Genomic DNA, 16,990 nt, shown 5'->3' with positions numbered 1-16,990 from the left:
GGCGAGAAAGTGTCACTCATGGTGTCACACATTAATCAGCAAAATGTGATTCATAAGTACAATACAACTATGCAAATGTGCAATATGAAAAATTAGCAGCTATGAGACTCCTGTTAGTTCCATTCCATTTCCAGTGTGCAGAACTTTTAAGACCTTTTTAGAGTCTCTTGTTGCTCAAATGGGTGTCATTTCTTATATTTATTTGTTTCCCTCCACTCCATTGCTTGATTTTTTCTTGCGGGAAAGTGTCACACATAGTTGTTGAATGTCACTCAGAATTACACTGAATTTATGAAAATATCACGCAAGAAATCTGACACCTTGGCAGCTATGATTTTAGACTGCAGCCTATCCCCAATGGCATTCAGAAGATTTGATATTGAGTCAGTGGGGCTCATTTAGAGCATGGCAAAAGAACCTTGCTCACATTTAGAAATGTAGAAATCCTTTCCTGCCTGGAGGGAATGAAAATTATTTTGCCCCGTTGATGGAAGCACTTTTGTCGAATCTGCTTGTCGATCTGAACTGCCATGTTGTTTTCCAGACATGGTCATTAACTTTACTTTTCTGAAACAAATACTCACATTGGCAAGGTATTTCTAAACAGCAAAAAAACAAGAACCCTGACACGCAAGGAATTTTCAACTTTTGCAGTGGGCCATAGTACGTTTCTCTGCCTTAGTTTGCTATACCTTGTCAATGTGTGGCTGTGTCCTTCCCCTAAATAGGATGGGCCATCACTACTGAGATCTTGAAGTACTATTTACCAATTTACTGCAGAGCTACTGATCTGCCTAACTCTAAATAACCCACCCATGTCCAGAAGGTATGTAGTTAGAATGCTGTCTTGGGACATGTTGAGGGAATTTAGGTATCTCCTAACGAGTGTGGGCCTTCTCGTACAGAGTGGCAGGTGATCTTTGGTGCTGAGAAGGTTACTCCTTTGGTTGCAGATGGACTTGTAGGTTCACAATGTGAATTCATCAAGTCTGAATTACTGGTAAATATGTGCTTGCTTTAGGGTAGGTGTGGAGTGCATTTATAGGCCATTGTGCATCATTGCAGTATCCTGTGAGTTTAAGAATAATCAGTCTCTTGTTGGAAATTTTGTGTGTGGACCAGTTGGTTCGCTATATTAGTTTTTTTTATATATTATTTTCCAATGTAGATTTATGTCATTGCTGGTTGTTACATTGTGTATTTTGCCATTCCACCTTTCGACTGTGTTGATTTTAGTGCTGTTTTTTTATGTGATGATATGCAACATTTACCACCTGCTCTGTGGAGCAGGAGAACTGTGGTGCTAATTTCCCAAGCAGACCCTCTTGTTCAGCATTTGTAATCCAAGCACTCCTATTTTCCGATGTCTTATGTACCACATGCAATGATGCAGGGCTATTTTACTTGGTATTTTCACGTGTGATGTGTTATTACTTGCTAATTCGCATGTAGTGGTACAGAAAGATATTACTGCTTAAAGCATGTTTTAGTGGTAAAACATGTACAACAATTTGTAATGGAGACTGTAGTTATTTATAGTTATCTGAAGTGTATAACATAAAGTGATGGGATAAATGTTTTCAAAATCACACATGTCGTGAAACAAATTTGTACCATATGACTCTGATTTGGCCATTCATGTTGAAGACCATTTTAACAGGATACTAACTTCTGTGGCGTTTCTGTTCAGAATTATCATGTGAAAAATGTGGCTAAGAAATGCTTATATTCAAACTAAGTGAATGAGACTTCTATATCTGTCTTGTTTGTCCCACACATATGCAGCTGCAGTATAATCAGATACCTTGGCTGTTCCAGCAAATTCATCAACCTTCAAGTATGGTGAAAGAATGGCATCTGCCTGATTCGATAAAAGATGCCAGATACAACCGGGTCCCCATTAAAGCTGAACCACAAACAGAAAAGTGTAAGGTAAGGAATACCTTCTAAGGTATCAAAAAGTTCACCTTTAAGTTATTCTCAGCTAGTGCAATGGGCTGGAGTAGTTTTTCTTAACCTACTGGCATGTGCGGACCTCACTTAATCACTGTTGGAACTCAAGGACCCCCACTGAATCATTATTATAATTCAAGGCCCCTCCCTGGCCAATACCGTAAGTCGGGGACCCCGGCATAAATAATGTTTGAGAATTTGAAATGCCAAACAATACACAAAAGAAACAGAAAAAAAGCATTGATCTAAAAAATACATAAATTAATAAATATTGTATTTAATTCGCAAACAAATATTTAAGAAGTCAGAATTTTAATGGAAAAATGTAAGCTTTTCTAAAGTGAATTTAGCCATTCTTCCCCCCCTTACTATAGTCCATCTGATGCACTTGCACTGCTCCCATGACTCAACCGGAGGATAATAATTTAATTTTCAGCCTCCAATTGAATCTTCCTTCCCATTTACAGAACGTTTAAAAAAAAATTGATAAACAATTTAATTTATTTTTATGAACATAAACAGCAGCCCCATATTTCTTTGCACTGAAACATAAATTACAGACACTTTTCTCTGTAGACTTGCCTCAAGTTGACTTACTGATTATCATCAAACCCATCCCTAAGATTTTACGCCACCTTATGCATATTACAGTATCTGTTCCAGTCATTTACTCCATATGCGACCATATTTGGCAGGACTGCCTCTTGCTTCATAGACTGTTTTTACTTGCGCAGAGCACCAGCCTACACCTCTGCACCATTTAGCTATGGTGGGGGGGGGCAGGGTCTTTCCATGCAGCCACAATATCTCACTTGGCTACCATAGTAGCCGTCTCTAGAAGGATTTTTTCCATCTGGGAGGCGTCTAAGCCTTCCATGACTCCCAGGAGTAGGGCTAGGGGGAAGAGCAGGACCTCCCAGCCTAGTAAGGTGCTCAGCTTGGACGCTATTGCCAACCAGTATGGTGTGAGGATGGTGCAGGATCAGGCCATGTGATATTAGTCTGCGGGCTCTGTCTTGCACCGTGGGCAGGCGGGCGGGCAGAAAACCTGCATGGTGTAGGCAGACAGGGGTGTGGTATGGGCAGTGGAAGTAGTACAATTGGACCAACAGGAGGTTGGCCGAGATAGTGATCTCCCAGGGGGCCATCAGGGCATCACTCCAATCCTCATCCTCAAGAGGGTCGAGCCATGGTTCCCAGCGGCGTTTGAGGGGGTCTAGGGAGGTTGGGGAATTGTTAACCAGTGAATGATATATCTTAGATACCCCTCCTCTTCCAAGATTCCCCATCAGGATTTGGGCTTCATGGGGACTGAATTCTGGGAATGTGGTGCCTGTAGGTGCGTAGGGAGTGAGGGTGTGTTGGAGTTGTAGGTATTTATAGACGTTTTAAAAATGTTAACATTAAATTTTGCTTCTTCAATTATCTGTTAATATTAGAAAAAATGTAAGCTGTTGTGCAACCCTTGTGTTGGCTTCGTGGATCTCCAACAGTACCCAGCCCACAGGTTAAGAACCACTGGAATAGAGCACATATTAACAATGTTGTGTATGAAGGCAAACAAAATGCTAAAATTGAACTGCCGAAACATGGGCACTGGCTCTACCCCTGCTGTTACACGCACAATGCTTCCTGCCCATATGGGAAAAGTCTGAAAACTGGCAGACAAAGATTTTTCCACATCTGGGGTAGCATGCTAATCCTCTAGCCAGACTCTTCAAGGGTATTAGTGCAAATCATTGACCGTTTAGTGTACATTCACTCCTCCTCTCCACAGGCTCAGAAGGAATGCACCTGGGATGAGACACTTACAGCTCTTACTGCTAGTATCAAAAAGCCACTATTGATCCAGCATTTCATTTTTCATATCTTAATGTGCTTCAATAACTGCCCATTGTCAGGCTAGTAGCCCTCAGTAATCAATGCCAAGAAAGCACTATACCAATACACTAACATATCATTGAAACAATCACAATCTGCGATCTAATCACCTAATTTTAACACCAGATATCTGCCAAAGGAGGGGCGAGGGGAGTCTCAGTGCTCTTACACCTAGGATTCTACTGTTAGATTTGTTATCGCACATCAGGGTAACAGCCAGGCATCTGGTGAGTTGTGCTTTTTCTCATCCGATGCTGCTTAGCTCTTATATTTTTCTGGCTGGCCTTTTCCTTGGGATCCCTCTCTATTTCAGTGTCAATATGAAAGTGTTATTTCTGTACCATGTGTGCCTGGATGAGAACATGTCACATAACAGGGTATCCTACAAACTGTTGCCCGTAAATATGGCAATCAAGTCATGATAAGGAAAAAAGGAGTTTGCCCCACAAGTGAGGAAACCTTTTAAAGTTCCTCGCTGACTCCATGTGCCATATTTTATTATCGGGTCTCATCCGGGTCCATATCATATAAACCAGGCTGGGCTTGACCATTTTCCAAAGAGCACTTATGATAATTTCCTGCAAGGTCTTCTAAGAGATAAAAGTAACTTGCAACACTCCGGTATCTCTCATAAAAATGGGTGTTCATGGTATGGATAAAAATACATGTGGGTTTTATTGGTAAATGACAACCCTACACCCTCATCTTTGTTGAAATGTTTCAGCTTTTATTGGCCCATAGGTTTTTATTAGACAAGACTTAATGCCCCGGTACCTATATTATTAATTTCCACTGTTAAACCTATCTCATTCTGTTCAGACGTGTAATATACATCATGCAAAGGGTCATTAGTCAGTGCTCCTATAAATGACAAATCAATAGCAAATACTTTATATATATAAAAAATATATATATTTTTTTGCATACAATCGCCTGAAAGCTTGGCGTGGCACTCGGGCGGGAGCCGTCCGTCCGGACTTCATTTTTCAAGCTCCTTCACATTGCAGAAAGTTGTGCAGTCGCCTGACGCGTTTCGATGTCTCACCCATCTTATTCATAGGCTTGCTGCAACGAGACAGAAAAGGCTCTCTTTTATTTTTACTTCTTTGCATAATTGACTGGTTCATTGCCTTCAGTGGGCTTGCTTTACTGTGTCTTCATTTCAAAGCATGTTGGGACATGCAGTCCCTCTTCGAGCCTGTTAATTTTCCTTTCGTAAGTTTCTGTTTTCGTTCCTTTGTGAAGCTTTATTATTCTTCCTTTGTAGGATCCGCAAATTTCAGGGGCATAATTTACTCAAGGCTGCCTGTGCTGTAGGGCTTCAGAAACATTTCTAGCCATAGCCCCACTTCGCAGAGGTGATGCTCACACCCACGGCAGGGCAGCCGTGTGAACATTTTGCATACAATGGCCCGAAAGCTTGGCAGGGCACTCACAGGGAGCCATCCGTCCGGACTACATTTTTCAGGCTCCTTCGCATTGCAAAAAGTTGTGCAGTCGCTTTAAAAAATAATCGCACTCAGCATAGCCCCCTGGGGGCGTATATATAAACAAAGCATGCAACTAATTGGAACCTTTGTGCTGTAGATCAAAGCTGCCTGCGAAGAAGAGACTGGAGCCTCGAAACGCGTTGGCAAATAAAGACTTTTAACCGGGAACACAGATGCTGGTTTCCAAATTTGAATTAATAACGGAAGGTGTTCATTGGCTGTCGAGTGCATTCTCAAGCTTTCGGGCGTTTGTTGAATAAAATATATATATATATGTATGTATGTATATATTCACTGAAAAATCCATAGGTTTCAGGGACGTTATAGTTAGAAATTAGCATTTAAAAAACCTCAAAATTCACTGAAAAAAACATAGGCTTCAGAGACGTTATAGTTAGTTGGACATTATACTCATATAAAACCAGAGAAATTCGCCTGTTATAGTTAGTTGAGCTAACTATAACTCGCGCGCTCACAATGCACTGCTGATGACGTCACATATTACATCACTCATGACATGGTCAGTGACATCATTCATGACATCACTGATGACATCTCACATGACATTACTGATGACATCACTGATGACATCATCCAGTGAATGTGTTTTTCTGTAAACTGTAAATATTTTTCTTATATATCTATGCCAAGGTCTATTGAAGAATGAGTCGATGTATAAGTGCCTGAATGGATTATTTAGTAGATGCATGACTGACTCTAAAAGTCACTAATTGAACGTATATTACTGAATGCATGGAATAGTGACTAAACTGTGTGAATGTCTCTATTAGTCTCTCAGTTGGTGTGTAAGCAGGTGCATGGGTTGGTGAGTAGCTACATCAGTGTCTATATGGGTTATTGATTGTTTGTATGGGTATCTGTATGGGTATCTGAGTGTCTATCTGGGTGGGTGGGGGTGTCTGACTCTGTGCATACATGTCTGAATAGCTGTTTCACTGGTTCTATACATTCAAAACTGCATCTCGGAAGGGCTGTATGGGTAGCTAACTGTGTGTACAGGTGTGTTGATTAGTGAATTGATGTCTCAGTTGTATATATGTGAGTAAATATATATGTTTTTAGACAGTATATGTGAGTGTTGGGGTGTATAATTGACTATACTTGAGAGAGAGTGATTGCAAGAGTGTCTACATACATGAATGTGTACTTGTATTAGTGATTGTATAAGAGAGTAAGTATGTGATAGTATCTATATATATAAGGGAAGGGGTGTGTGTATAAATAAGTCAGGTGGTGTGTATATATCTGCATAGGTGAGTACTTGTGTGTGTGATGGATATTTGGCATGACTGAGTAGATATGTGAACTCTATGGATCAGTAGTACTGTGTGAATGTATGTATAGGTGTATGAGTGGATATTATACTGATGTAATGATGAGTGACAGCATGTATTAGTGACTGTATCAGTGTATGTCCGGCTCACAATATATAGATAGGAATCAGTGGATGGGTATCTAGTATCTGGTATTGGTGTGTCTATTGTTTTGAAAATGGTAGTCTGTATTTTAGAGTGGGTGTATTAAAGGTTATATTAGAGTGTGAAGAGGTGTTTCAGACTATCACGTAGATGATGTCATCAGTGATGTCATCGGTGATTTCATTTGAGATGTCATCAGTGATGTCATGAGTGATGTCACTGACCATGTCATGAGTGATGTAATATGTGACGTCATCAGCAGTGCATTGCGAGCGCGCGAGTTATAGTTAGCTCAACTAACTATAACAGGTGAATTTCTCTGGTTTTATATGAGTCAAATGTCCAACTAACTATAACGTCTCTGAAACCTATGGTTTTCTCTGTGAATTTCTAAGGTTTTTTAAATGCTAATTTCTAACTATAACGTCCCTGAAACCTATGTTTTTTTCAGTGAATTTCTAAGGTTTTTTAAATGCAAATTTCTAACTATAACGTCTGTAAGGTTTTTTCAGTGAATTTCAAAGGTTTTTTAAATATCGAACTACTATTGTGCTATTTGACAATACTACTATATTTTCTAACTTTTCAACGACATAAAATAAACTGCAAAACTACTATGTAATGTAACATATTTCACAAATTACAGTGAGTTTTTAAATAATACAAAATAATTTAACATTCAGAAAATATTTTTTCTCCCTTGTTTTGCTGTCATCAGCTACTACTTAACTTCACTATTCACAGTGATATCACAGTAGTTTCATCATAAACAGCAGGGACAAAAAACAATCAGCTAGATTGTTGAAAAAATCCCTAATTCTCACAAATATAATACAAAATCAACACAATTAACACATCCAATACTATTTCCAATCTTCAAATCTTACCTTTACTTCGTAGTTTCTGTGAACATTTTCCCAATACACCAAATATTGTATCAAACATTTTGCTTTGAAAGCATCCAGTATGAATTCCTTAAAGTATCTTTACACCTTCCCACAAAGCCGAATGGTGTATCTAAAATCTTTGTTTCAGAAATATCAAGTATGAGTTGGGTAATTCATAAGGCAATCTCGGTTTCATTTCCAAGTGTGTATCGTTGCAGTGACTCCAACCATTATTACACTTTAAATAAACTGTATAATGTCCATTTGTTTTAGTACTTCCAGCATGGAAAACAATAGCAACTGTTGCAAAAGTTCTTCCAGAAATAGATACTTGACTAGCAACACATTTTTTACTTTTGGTTTCCACTTTTCTTCCATTTGGTCTACAGCGTTGTAGCATTATAATCAAATATTTTCCATATCTTTGGAGGCATAATGTAGATAGCATTGTTGATTTACAACGAGAACAGATCATCTCGTGATCTTCTTCTTTTAGTAATCTGGAAAATGGTACAGATTTGCAGTCAGGTATTGTCAAATATAGAAATCGTTCTCTGTCAACTATAGTGCTTGAGGTTAACAAACACTGTTCACATTTATGTTCCCATTTGTAACTGAGTCCAAATAAACTCTGAATCTGAATTCCTTCATCTTCTAGTACTCCAAGCATAACCATCAGAAATTCTTGTGCATCTTGTTGTATATTAGCACTGAACGTTAAAGATCCAGTACATGTATCCAACAGTTGGCGAATACCAGAAGCAGAATGAATCTTACTTCTATCAGTTCTCAATTCTTGAAATAAAGTGTAGAGTGCAGAACATAAAGTTTTCTCCTGACTTTCCATAATTTCACCACAAACATCTTCAAGATAAAATATAACATTTATATTCTGCTTCTTTACATCTTTTCTTTTCTGTTGATTTTCTTTCTGCTTTTCAACCATAGTTAACTCTTCAACATATTTGCATTTTGAACACACAACACATTTCTCATAAGTAGGATATTCACCTAAATGGGGAGCATAAAGCCTTCTCAAACAATTATATTCTCTTACACAATTAACATCAGCACTAACCTTGTTCTCATCAAATCAAATAAATACAAACCAGACAATGTTCTAACTCAAGATAATGCAACATATACCATTCCCTCTTGTGAATAGTTATTGCATATGCTAAACAGAAGGGAAATTGTTTTCTACGACCATACAAGTCTTTTACAAGCAAAAAACGTGAGGCAGAACGTGCAATCTGTCTAACCTCTGCAATCTGATCAAATGTAACTTTCAAAAATGTAATTCCATTTCTATTTTGATATTTCACAAAATCAACAACTTTCCCCATGGCTCCATTCACTAAACCTTCTTCTACATTCAAATTATGCTTCAAAATTACCCGACAGTTCAAACATACATCTAAAAAAATTTCTAAGCCAGCAGTTTTTGATACAGACTTTTCCAAAGAATCCAATTTAGTCTGTAGTTTTTCTGAAAGAATAATTGTTATTCCTTGAGGCTCTATTTTATCAATAGCTTCAATGTGAACTATTTCTTGATTTTCCAATTTCATAAACTCTCTATTAAATGTATAACACTCTTCCACTGTAGGCATTAAGCAAACTATAGACTTTTTTTCTTTCATTTTCTTTTACATTTCTTCTGCTGGTGTGTTTTCATTTGTAAACAAGTTCTTTAGTAGACGACTTTGAAAAACTTGTTTACCATGTTTGCTTAGAGCACCAATTCTTACATCTTTTAGAATATTTCCATAATCTTCATCTCTTGCTTGTCGCATAATCTGAGTGAGTTCTTTCTATTAAAAATGTAACCACAGATTCACATTTCCAATACTTCCCAAAGATTTCTTAATGTCTTCATGTAGAAGAGTTTTAAACACTGGTTCTCCTTTTACAGGGGTTAGTTGTAGCAGATTTCCAAATACAGTTAAATGTTTTCCCCCAAAGAGAACATCATAATCTGTTTTTAATACCTGTTGCATTCTGAAGTGTACAAAAGCAAGCATTAAGTTTGAGACCATGCTCACCTCATCAATAATTAAAAGTTTCATTTTCTTCAGCACTCTTGACACATCATAAGAAGATTCTCCAGACAACTTCTGATATTCTAATTTATTACCATGCTCCAGTGGTCACATCAATAATCTATGCAAAGTAACTCCTTTAACATTGTGTGCAGCTAATCCAGTTGGAGCTGTTACCACACAACATAAATGTGAACCAGTAGTTTTTTGAAGATAACTGGTCAAAACTTTAATTAAAAAACGTTTACCGGTCCCAGCTTGACCACTGATGTATATCAGAAGAGGTTTAAAAGATGAACACAGACATACTTTCTTTTCATGCAACAAACCATGTTCTATCCGTTCTCTCACTTGCACATATATTTCTTTCTGTTCAACATTTACTTGTTCTTCTAACTTTTCCAATGTTATATTCTTCTTGTGTGCTTGTTGCATTGCAATTTCAACTTCTTGCATAGCAATCACTGCTTCATTTTCCAGCATTGATTGTCCAAGAGGATCTTGACTACATGGACCACTACTTTGACTATCTTGAGAACTTTCATGAGCTAGTTCAGCTATAATAGTCTTTTCCTGTTCAACTTCATCATTCAACATTTTTAAATATGTAGGGAAAATTGGACATCGAATGCTATCTTTGCAAGCATTAGAAGAATATTCGTAGCAGTCAAACTCTCCAAGTAATTCACTTTCGCCATGCCATGGTTTAAACAGCTGCAGAAGTGCTAAATAGTAAAATTCTCGCTTATCTGGAGTTTCACAACTAAGTTTCTTGTGGTTTATAAGATTACCCTTTGCATGTTTTACTAAATGGCCATGACATCCAACTACTGCAAACTTTCCTTCTTTTAAATTCTCTTTAACATTTCTTTTGAAGCTGTAATGTTGAAGTACTTCATACAGACATAGCTGTTCCAGATGTTGACTCCTTTTCGGATAGTATGTGTCCAACATATTAGTTTTAAGATGTCTGTACTATCTGGCTCATTTGCTGCTAATTGTTCAATTACTTCCAATGATTTCAACACTCTATTTCGTTTGAAGGCAAGACCTAAACTTACCCAAATGATTCCTCGTGACTTTGAATATAAACTTGAAGAACACAAGCGGTCTGAACATTCATACAATCCAATTTCTCTGTGGGAAAGCATTTTCAAACTAAAGCTGTTCAATATTTTGCTGAGACTATTCTCTTGTGCAATTTCTTCCCACATTTGTTTCATCTCTGTTTTTTCAGATTTTGTTATGCACGATGTAACATAACGTGCAACAGCAATTAGTTATCCGCAACATACTGGATGTCCATGTTCGCATTCCACATTTTTAAAATGACTGGATTGTAGTCATTGATATACTTTGACACTTCTGTTCTTTTTAAGTTGTAGGTATTCTTTGGAGATTTCCGAGTTATTTTGTGCCTCACAGAAGAAAAAAAAGAATTTACTCTTCCTTTACAAATGACTTGACGGGGAAAACCAAACGGACATTTGGTGTAAAATTTTCCTTTAGACTTGTATTTTCTTCTGCAATACTTTCCACAACTGTGACTTTGGAAACGTAAAACTTGCTGTCTCAAGCTTCTATCTCCTCCTTCTCTTGGAATCTCACATGTCACATACTGTTCGATGAAAGACAATACTGTTTCATCAGAATCATTTCTGTGCATCCTTGATCCATACTAGCATATGTATATGAGGTGCACCTCTTGCTTGATACTCCTTTCTCCAAAAGAAATCGGTAACTTCTTCAAGAGGTGGATTCTTTTTATTACAGATAAAAGACATCACACCTTGAAACTTATGATTAAAATATCTGCACACATTTACAGGATCCAATGAACACAATTCACCAGGAGTCTTTATTTCAACATTTTTTATATTAGAATTCCCTTCTCTTAAAAACTCAAGCAAATCTTCCCATGCATACTCTGCACAGCTAAGTGTGACAAACCATGTTGGTGTACCTAGGTTCCGTAACATTCACTTGAGTTCTCCATGACGACGATACCAATACTCATTTGTTCCACGTTATCATGCCATCAAATTGATTAACTGTGCTTCTAAATTTTCATCTGTTTCTTGAACTTTCTCGGCAAATTCTTTCGCAGAAAGAAGTGATTCATGAACTCCAGTTTTAAGTATATGATTCACTGCATACGAGAGAGAAGACACATCACTTTCAAACAAAAGGTTAAATATGTATGGAATGCACCGTCGAAATCTAGGATCTTCAGAATACCGATCACTTTCAAACAAAAGGTTAAATATGTATAGAATGCACCGTCGAAATCTAGGATCTTCAGAATATAATCTTGTTGACTGATATTCTGAAGCTGGAATCCGTACAGGTCGGTCATCATATCGTCCACCTTCTCCAGTAGGAAACAACTCTGGAAAACAACAAGCTTCCAAGCTTTTCTCCTATACACTCTTTGGAGTTCCCTGTACTTTTTTCATTTGAAATAACTCAATGCTACTTCCTATCACTTATTTTGAATGCAAAGGACATATTGTATAATGTTCATAAATCTCTTCAGTCCTTGACTTGTCCACTTTCTCTATTTGACCACTTGAAATTTCAAAATCATCTTCTAAACATATTACCTGTTCATCTACATTTACATTTTTGTAATAAATATTGTTCTCTATAAGATATAAGGTAGCCTTTTCAAATTTATTAACATCCACAAATCTTGCCATATTTTCCGACTCTTTGTGGGTACACCATTTACTAAAATAACTACTGCCTCATCTTTCTCTTTCTCTCCAGCAATAGTTTCAATGTTTTTCTTAAAATCCAAAGGTAAGTACACCACTCTTCTTTTCAGCCCTTTTTGCAAGTCTGATGGTGGCAGTTTACCTGTTTTAGGCTCCATCCAAATAGTTTGAAAAGGATGAACAGATTGAATTAGAACCGACTCATATGTACTCAATTTGGCCAGCTCCTGTGGAATAGCTACTAACTCCAACTTAATGTGCACTGCTCTAGCAGGCATTTTTTTTCTCTTCTAATTTGTTGTAACAATATTTACATATACGTTGATCACTACCTAACTCAAATCGACCTTCAACAAACAAGTATGTTGCAAATTCTTCCCACTTACCCATTGTTCTCCTTTTCACTTTTCAAATACAAATCAACATTTCTACTTTGACTTTTATAATGAGTACGTCGACAACAAACACAAACATAGTTTGGTATTTCAGAGCACACTACATTAAACTTTCCAATTTCTTCTTCAAACTGATCAGTGCTAATCACTTTCTCATCTCCTCCAACATCTGTAATTGTCAAACTTTCACTTTCTATGAACTGTTCTTCTGAACCAAAATATCGCATTTTAATATCATCACACTTTTTTTGAACATCTGATAGAGAACCATATAAAAGTCTTCCATTCGGTTCACTTATCCTTAATGCAGGACTTTATACATAGTACAGTTTCTTTACAAAGTACCTCATTTCTGAATGGTGTATGTAGGAAGGTGGATATCTGACTATGGTTACCCCCAACTTTTTGCCTAGTGTCTAGCTGGTTTTTCGACTTAGTTGGCCTGAGATCCTGCCATTCAGGGTCTCAGGCTGTCTGCTCTCTCTCTAAAATGGACTCCATGTACCCTAGGTACATACCCAATTGGTAAGGGTCACCTTATTGGACCCTGTACAGTGTACCCTAGGTACCCAGGGCATAGGTGTACCCTAGGCCTACCAGGGGCTGCAGCATGTATTGTGCCACCCCTGGCCTGGCCTCACTATTTGACACAACTGGCTGATCACTCAGCTGGGGTACGTTGGTGTAATCACCTCTTACTTAGATATAGTATATCTATATCTAACATATATGGACACATGGTAACCTATCAGTCACTCCTATGGCAGGCCTTAACAATCCTGGAGGCAGAGTGCTTGGTTTCATGTGAGATGGTGCTCTGGCATGAGCTGAACCTGTCTGCAGCTTTCGGAACAACGTCCTTTAGCTGTTTCATGATATTGCCATACCATATACTCTTAAGTGCATTATGAACCTCGCGGTCAAATGCTAACTTTGGTTTGGCTTTATCAAAACATGTCGAGTAAGGTGTCATACGATTTAGAATACTACCCCCTCGCCAGTTCTGGTGACGGGGGTAGCATTTCACCCTTCTAGAGGGACACGACATGTACCCTACCTAAAGTTAGACAGAGCCTCAGCATCACAAAATGGATGCTGCCACCACAGACACAAGTCTGCCATCCTGCTGCTGGGAGTCCTTCCAGCTTGGGAGGTGTGGACAAAGGGTTTCCTGTCAGGGGAGGTGCTTGCACCACCCCAGACAGGATTTTGTGTAGTGGGTTAGGGAGGGCTGAATAGATTGAGACATGCCTGGGGCACACAAGGTGTCCCTTTGCATATGCCAGTTCAAACCAGAGCTGGGGCTCTCCAGCCCCAGTCCTGGCGTGAAACTGGACAAAGGAAAGGGGGTGTAACCACCCCCCTTCCTGGTCCCACCCAGAGAAGGGACCTAGCAGGTAATCCGGCCCCTAGATTTGGAATAAGAGTAGGAGCTGTGTCCCAAGACTTCAGATCATCCTGAAACTCGACTTAAATAAGAAGAACTACTGGACTTCGACGTTCTGCTGCACAGAAGACTGAAGAGAATCTCCCTTGTGGCCAAGGAGTGACCCCCCTGTGAATACAGGCACCATCCAGCAACTCAACGACTGCTTTGCTGCCGCCTCCCGCCGGAGACCGAGCCCAGAGCCTGACAAGACCCAGACTCCCAGACATCTCTCAGCCACATCCACAGTCCCTGCAAAGATGAGACCCGTGGAGGCACAGAGAGACGTGGGACCGGCTATCTTGAAACGTCCACGACAAGCTGACTGCGCAGCACCTGAGACATCCCCAATGCTGTGCTTTGGGCCCTGAGAAGCCCCAACACCGAGCAGCATTTGCACCAAAGATCAGCCCTCCAGCATCCAGGAGATCTGCATGGGCCCTTTTGCTTTTTGCCACTCGATGCGTCATCCCAGTTACTGGCCCATTGGCTTGTGGCCATCTTGGCGACAAAATCTACAAACAACTCCACTGGTCTGGTTGCTCCAGACTGGCCCTTGCTCCTGTAAAAAGGAGCAGCCCCTCTGACCTTGCTGGTTAGTGCACCAAGCTTTAATCGATTCCTGCGTGGCTTGCATTAGCCAAGGCCTGTTTGCTCCGATCAAGAAGCCGACACCGCCATCAGCTAGAGCCTTTGTGGGACAGCTCGTGAGTGACTCCTGGTCATCGTCGATTCCTTCACTTCCACGTGGCTGCGGAGACAATCTTCCCTTCTTCACCTGTTGGCACCTGACAACGCCTGGTTCCTTCCTGGTTCCACGCCAGTCACTGGCTAGTGACTTTGAACACTGTCCCCTCTGCTTACAGGTCGTCTACACTTCAGATCCACCCCTGGATCCACCCGAACTCTTCCTGCCTGGCCGCCTGCAGCATCTTCATCCTCAGGCTCCATAGACCTGCACGACGAAACCCGACGCACTTTGACCCCTATGCACCCGCTTCCTGTGGGTGAGGTAACGCTGGCACTCCGGTGCTCCTGGGTAGAGAAACATCTCTAGTGTCTAGGTTTCAAGTTGTTAGGTTCTGGTCCATCCGGAAGACTCCTTTTCCTTTAACTTTGTGACTTTTACGCACCCATTGAAATCAATAGGTGCACGCGTGTAACTTTTCACACTGCACACGCATCCTGTGGGCCTCCTGGTCACTAACTACAGTTAGCTCCTTGTCGTCCCAGTGATTCCCAAGGCCCTAGGACTTCCTTCCTTTCTATTCGTGGTTCTTATACCACTATTTTAGTATATGGTTTAGCTGGCCACCTGGCCCATCCATAATTGTGCAACTTTTGTATATTTAAACACTGCCTTGTTTTAACGAATGTGCTTCTGTGCTCATTAAGAGTATAGGGGATACTTTTAAGTAAATAAATACATATATATTTTGAATATATATCTGTGTGGTGTCCTTTCATTTGGTATTAAAGGAGGTTACATATGGTAAAACAGCTGGCTTCACATGCCCTCAAGAGTTTAGCCTGCAGACTGCACTGTCCACGCTACCACTAGGATAGCTGGTCTATCAAGGTTGACTTCAACCACCACCATAAGGGTTGTTTGGCATGGTACAAGGTGATCACTAGAATTAGTGAGCAGCATATACCAGGCCAACTTCTCACAGTGTACTGCTAACATCCTCAAATGATGAAAAACACGTTTACAAACTTTTCTTACAGATTTATTCACATGTTTCCTAGCTTTCTTAATCTGTGGACAAAAATGATCGGACCAGTTCCATTTCTGCCTTTGGCATATGTTAGAATACACAAAGGCAGTTTTGGGGAAAAGTGAAATCAGTTCTGCAAAGGTGTCCTTCATGAGCATTTACAGACCTACCCCAGTCAAAGTGCCTAGGTCATTGCCACCACAGTGCACTATTATGAGGTCAGGGTGTTGGATTTGCATGAAGGATTTCACCAATGGCATCAATTGGTGCCACTTTAACCCTCTCTGTCCAATCCATTTAATGTCTACATTTGGCAAACCTAGGTCTTTGTGAATGCCTTTGTTTTCTGCATACCTTTAGCTCCAGAAAATATAGCTGTGTCCCACAATCCACACTAAGCATCTTGAAAGGAGGTCTGGATGCACCCAGATGGTCTCTGTAAATGAAATGGCAGTTTGGAAAGTAAGATGTTTCTAAAATGGTGGCTAAAAAGCAATTTTGAAAAAAGACAAGAAATCATTGGTTGTTTGACAATCTTCTACACTGAAAGGTAGGGTGTATATTTCTGTTTTTTGAACGCATGATTCTTATTGGTTAACAAAATCTGATCGTAAGGAACATTATATATGATAAGCTGATATGTTGAAAAGTGAAGCACACTTGCTGTCTTGATTAGCAACATTGTGTGCTGAACTTGTGACCTGTGTGCTCAGTACAGTGTTCCATGACCTGTTGCTATGGTAACGGGCAGAAGGCAGATTGGGGGAAGGGTTCAAATTTATGTAATTTGGAAAGGGTTGAAATGTTTAACCAATAGAAATGTGTGTTTGCTTTTGAATTTATGTGGGAAGGAATGTGATTTGATGTTTACATGTCTATGTGTGGAAAATGAGAGGGAAACTTTGCCATTCTTTGGTTCTGCTGACATGTGCACAGTGCAGAGATTCTGTATAAGAAAATCTGGTGTGTGACTGATATCTGGTGTGTGACTGATATACTTCTTAATCAACAAAACAACTTGAAAGGTGAGTTATTTAATTGT

General features: G+C 39.5%; 1 protein-coding gene across 1 annotated transcript in view; it reads left to right on the top strand.

Annotated features, from left to right (window-relative positions):
- The window catches only part of LOC146822800 (fibrous sheath-interacting protein 2-like), a 666,318-nt gene that overhangs the window by 228,004 nt on the left and 421,324 nt on the right, over positions 1 to 16,990 (top strand). Inside the window, exon 3 of the mRNA XM_085606304.1 lies at positions 1,786 to 1,932. Coding sequence (XP_085462430.1) covers positions 1,786 to 1,932 — 147 coding nt within the window. The remainder of the gene's footprint in view (positions 1 to 1,785; positions 1,933 to 16,990) is intronic.

This window comes from Triturus cristatus, chromosome 5_2, assembly GCF_964204655.1.
Source record: "Triturus cristatus chromosome 5_2, aTriCri1.1, whole genome shotgun sequence".
In the NCBI taxonomy this organism is placed as follows: domain Eukaryota; kingdom Metazoa; phylum Chordata; class Amphibia; order Caudata; family Salamandridae; genus Triturus; species Triturus cristatus.
Note: the sequence above shows the minus strand (reverse complement) of the source record. Positions and strands in the feature narration are given on the sequence as shown.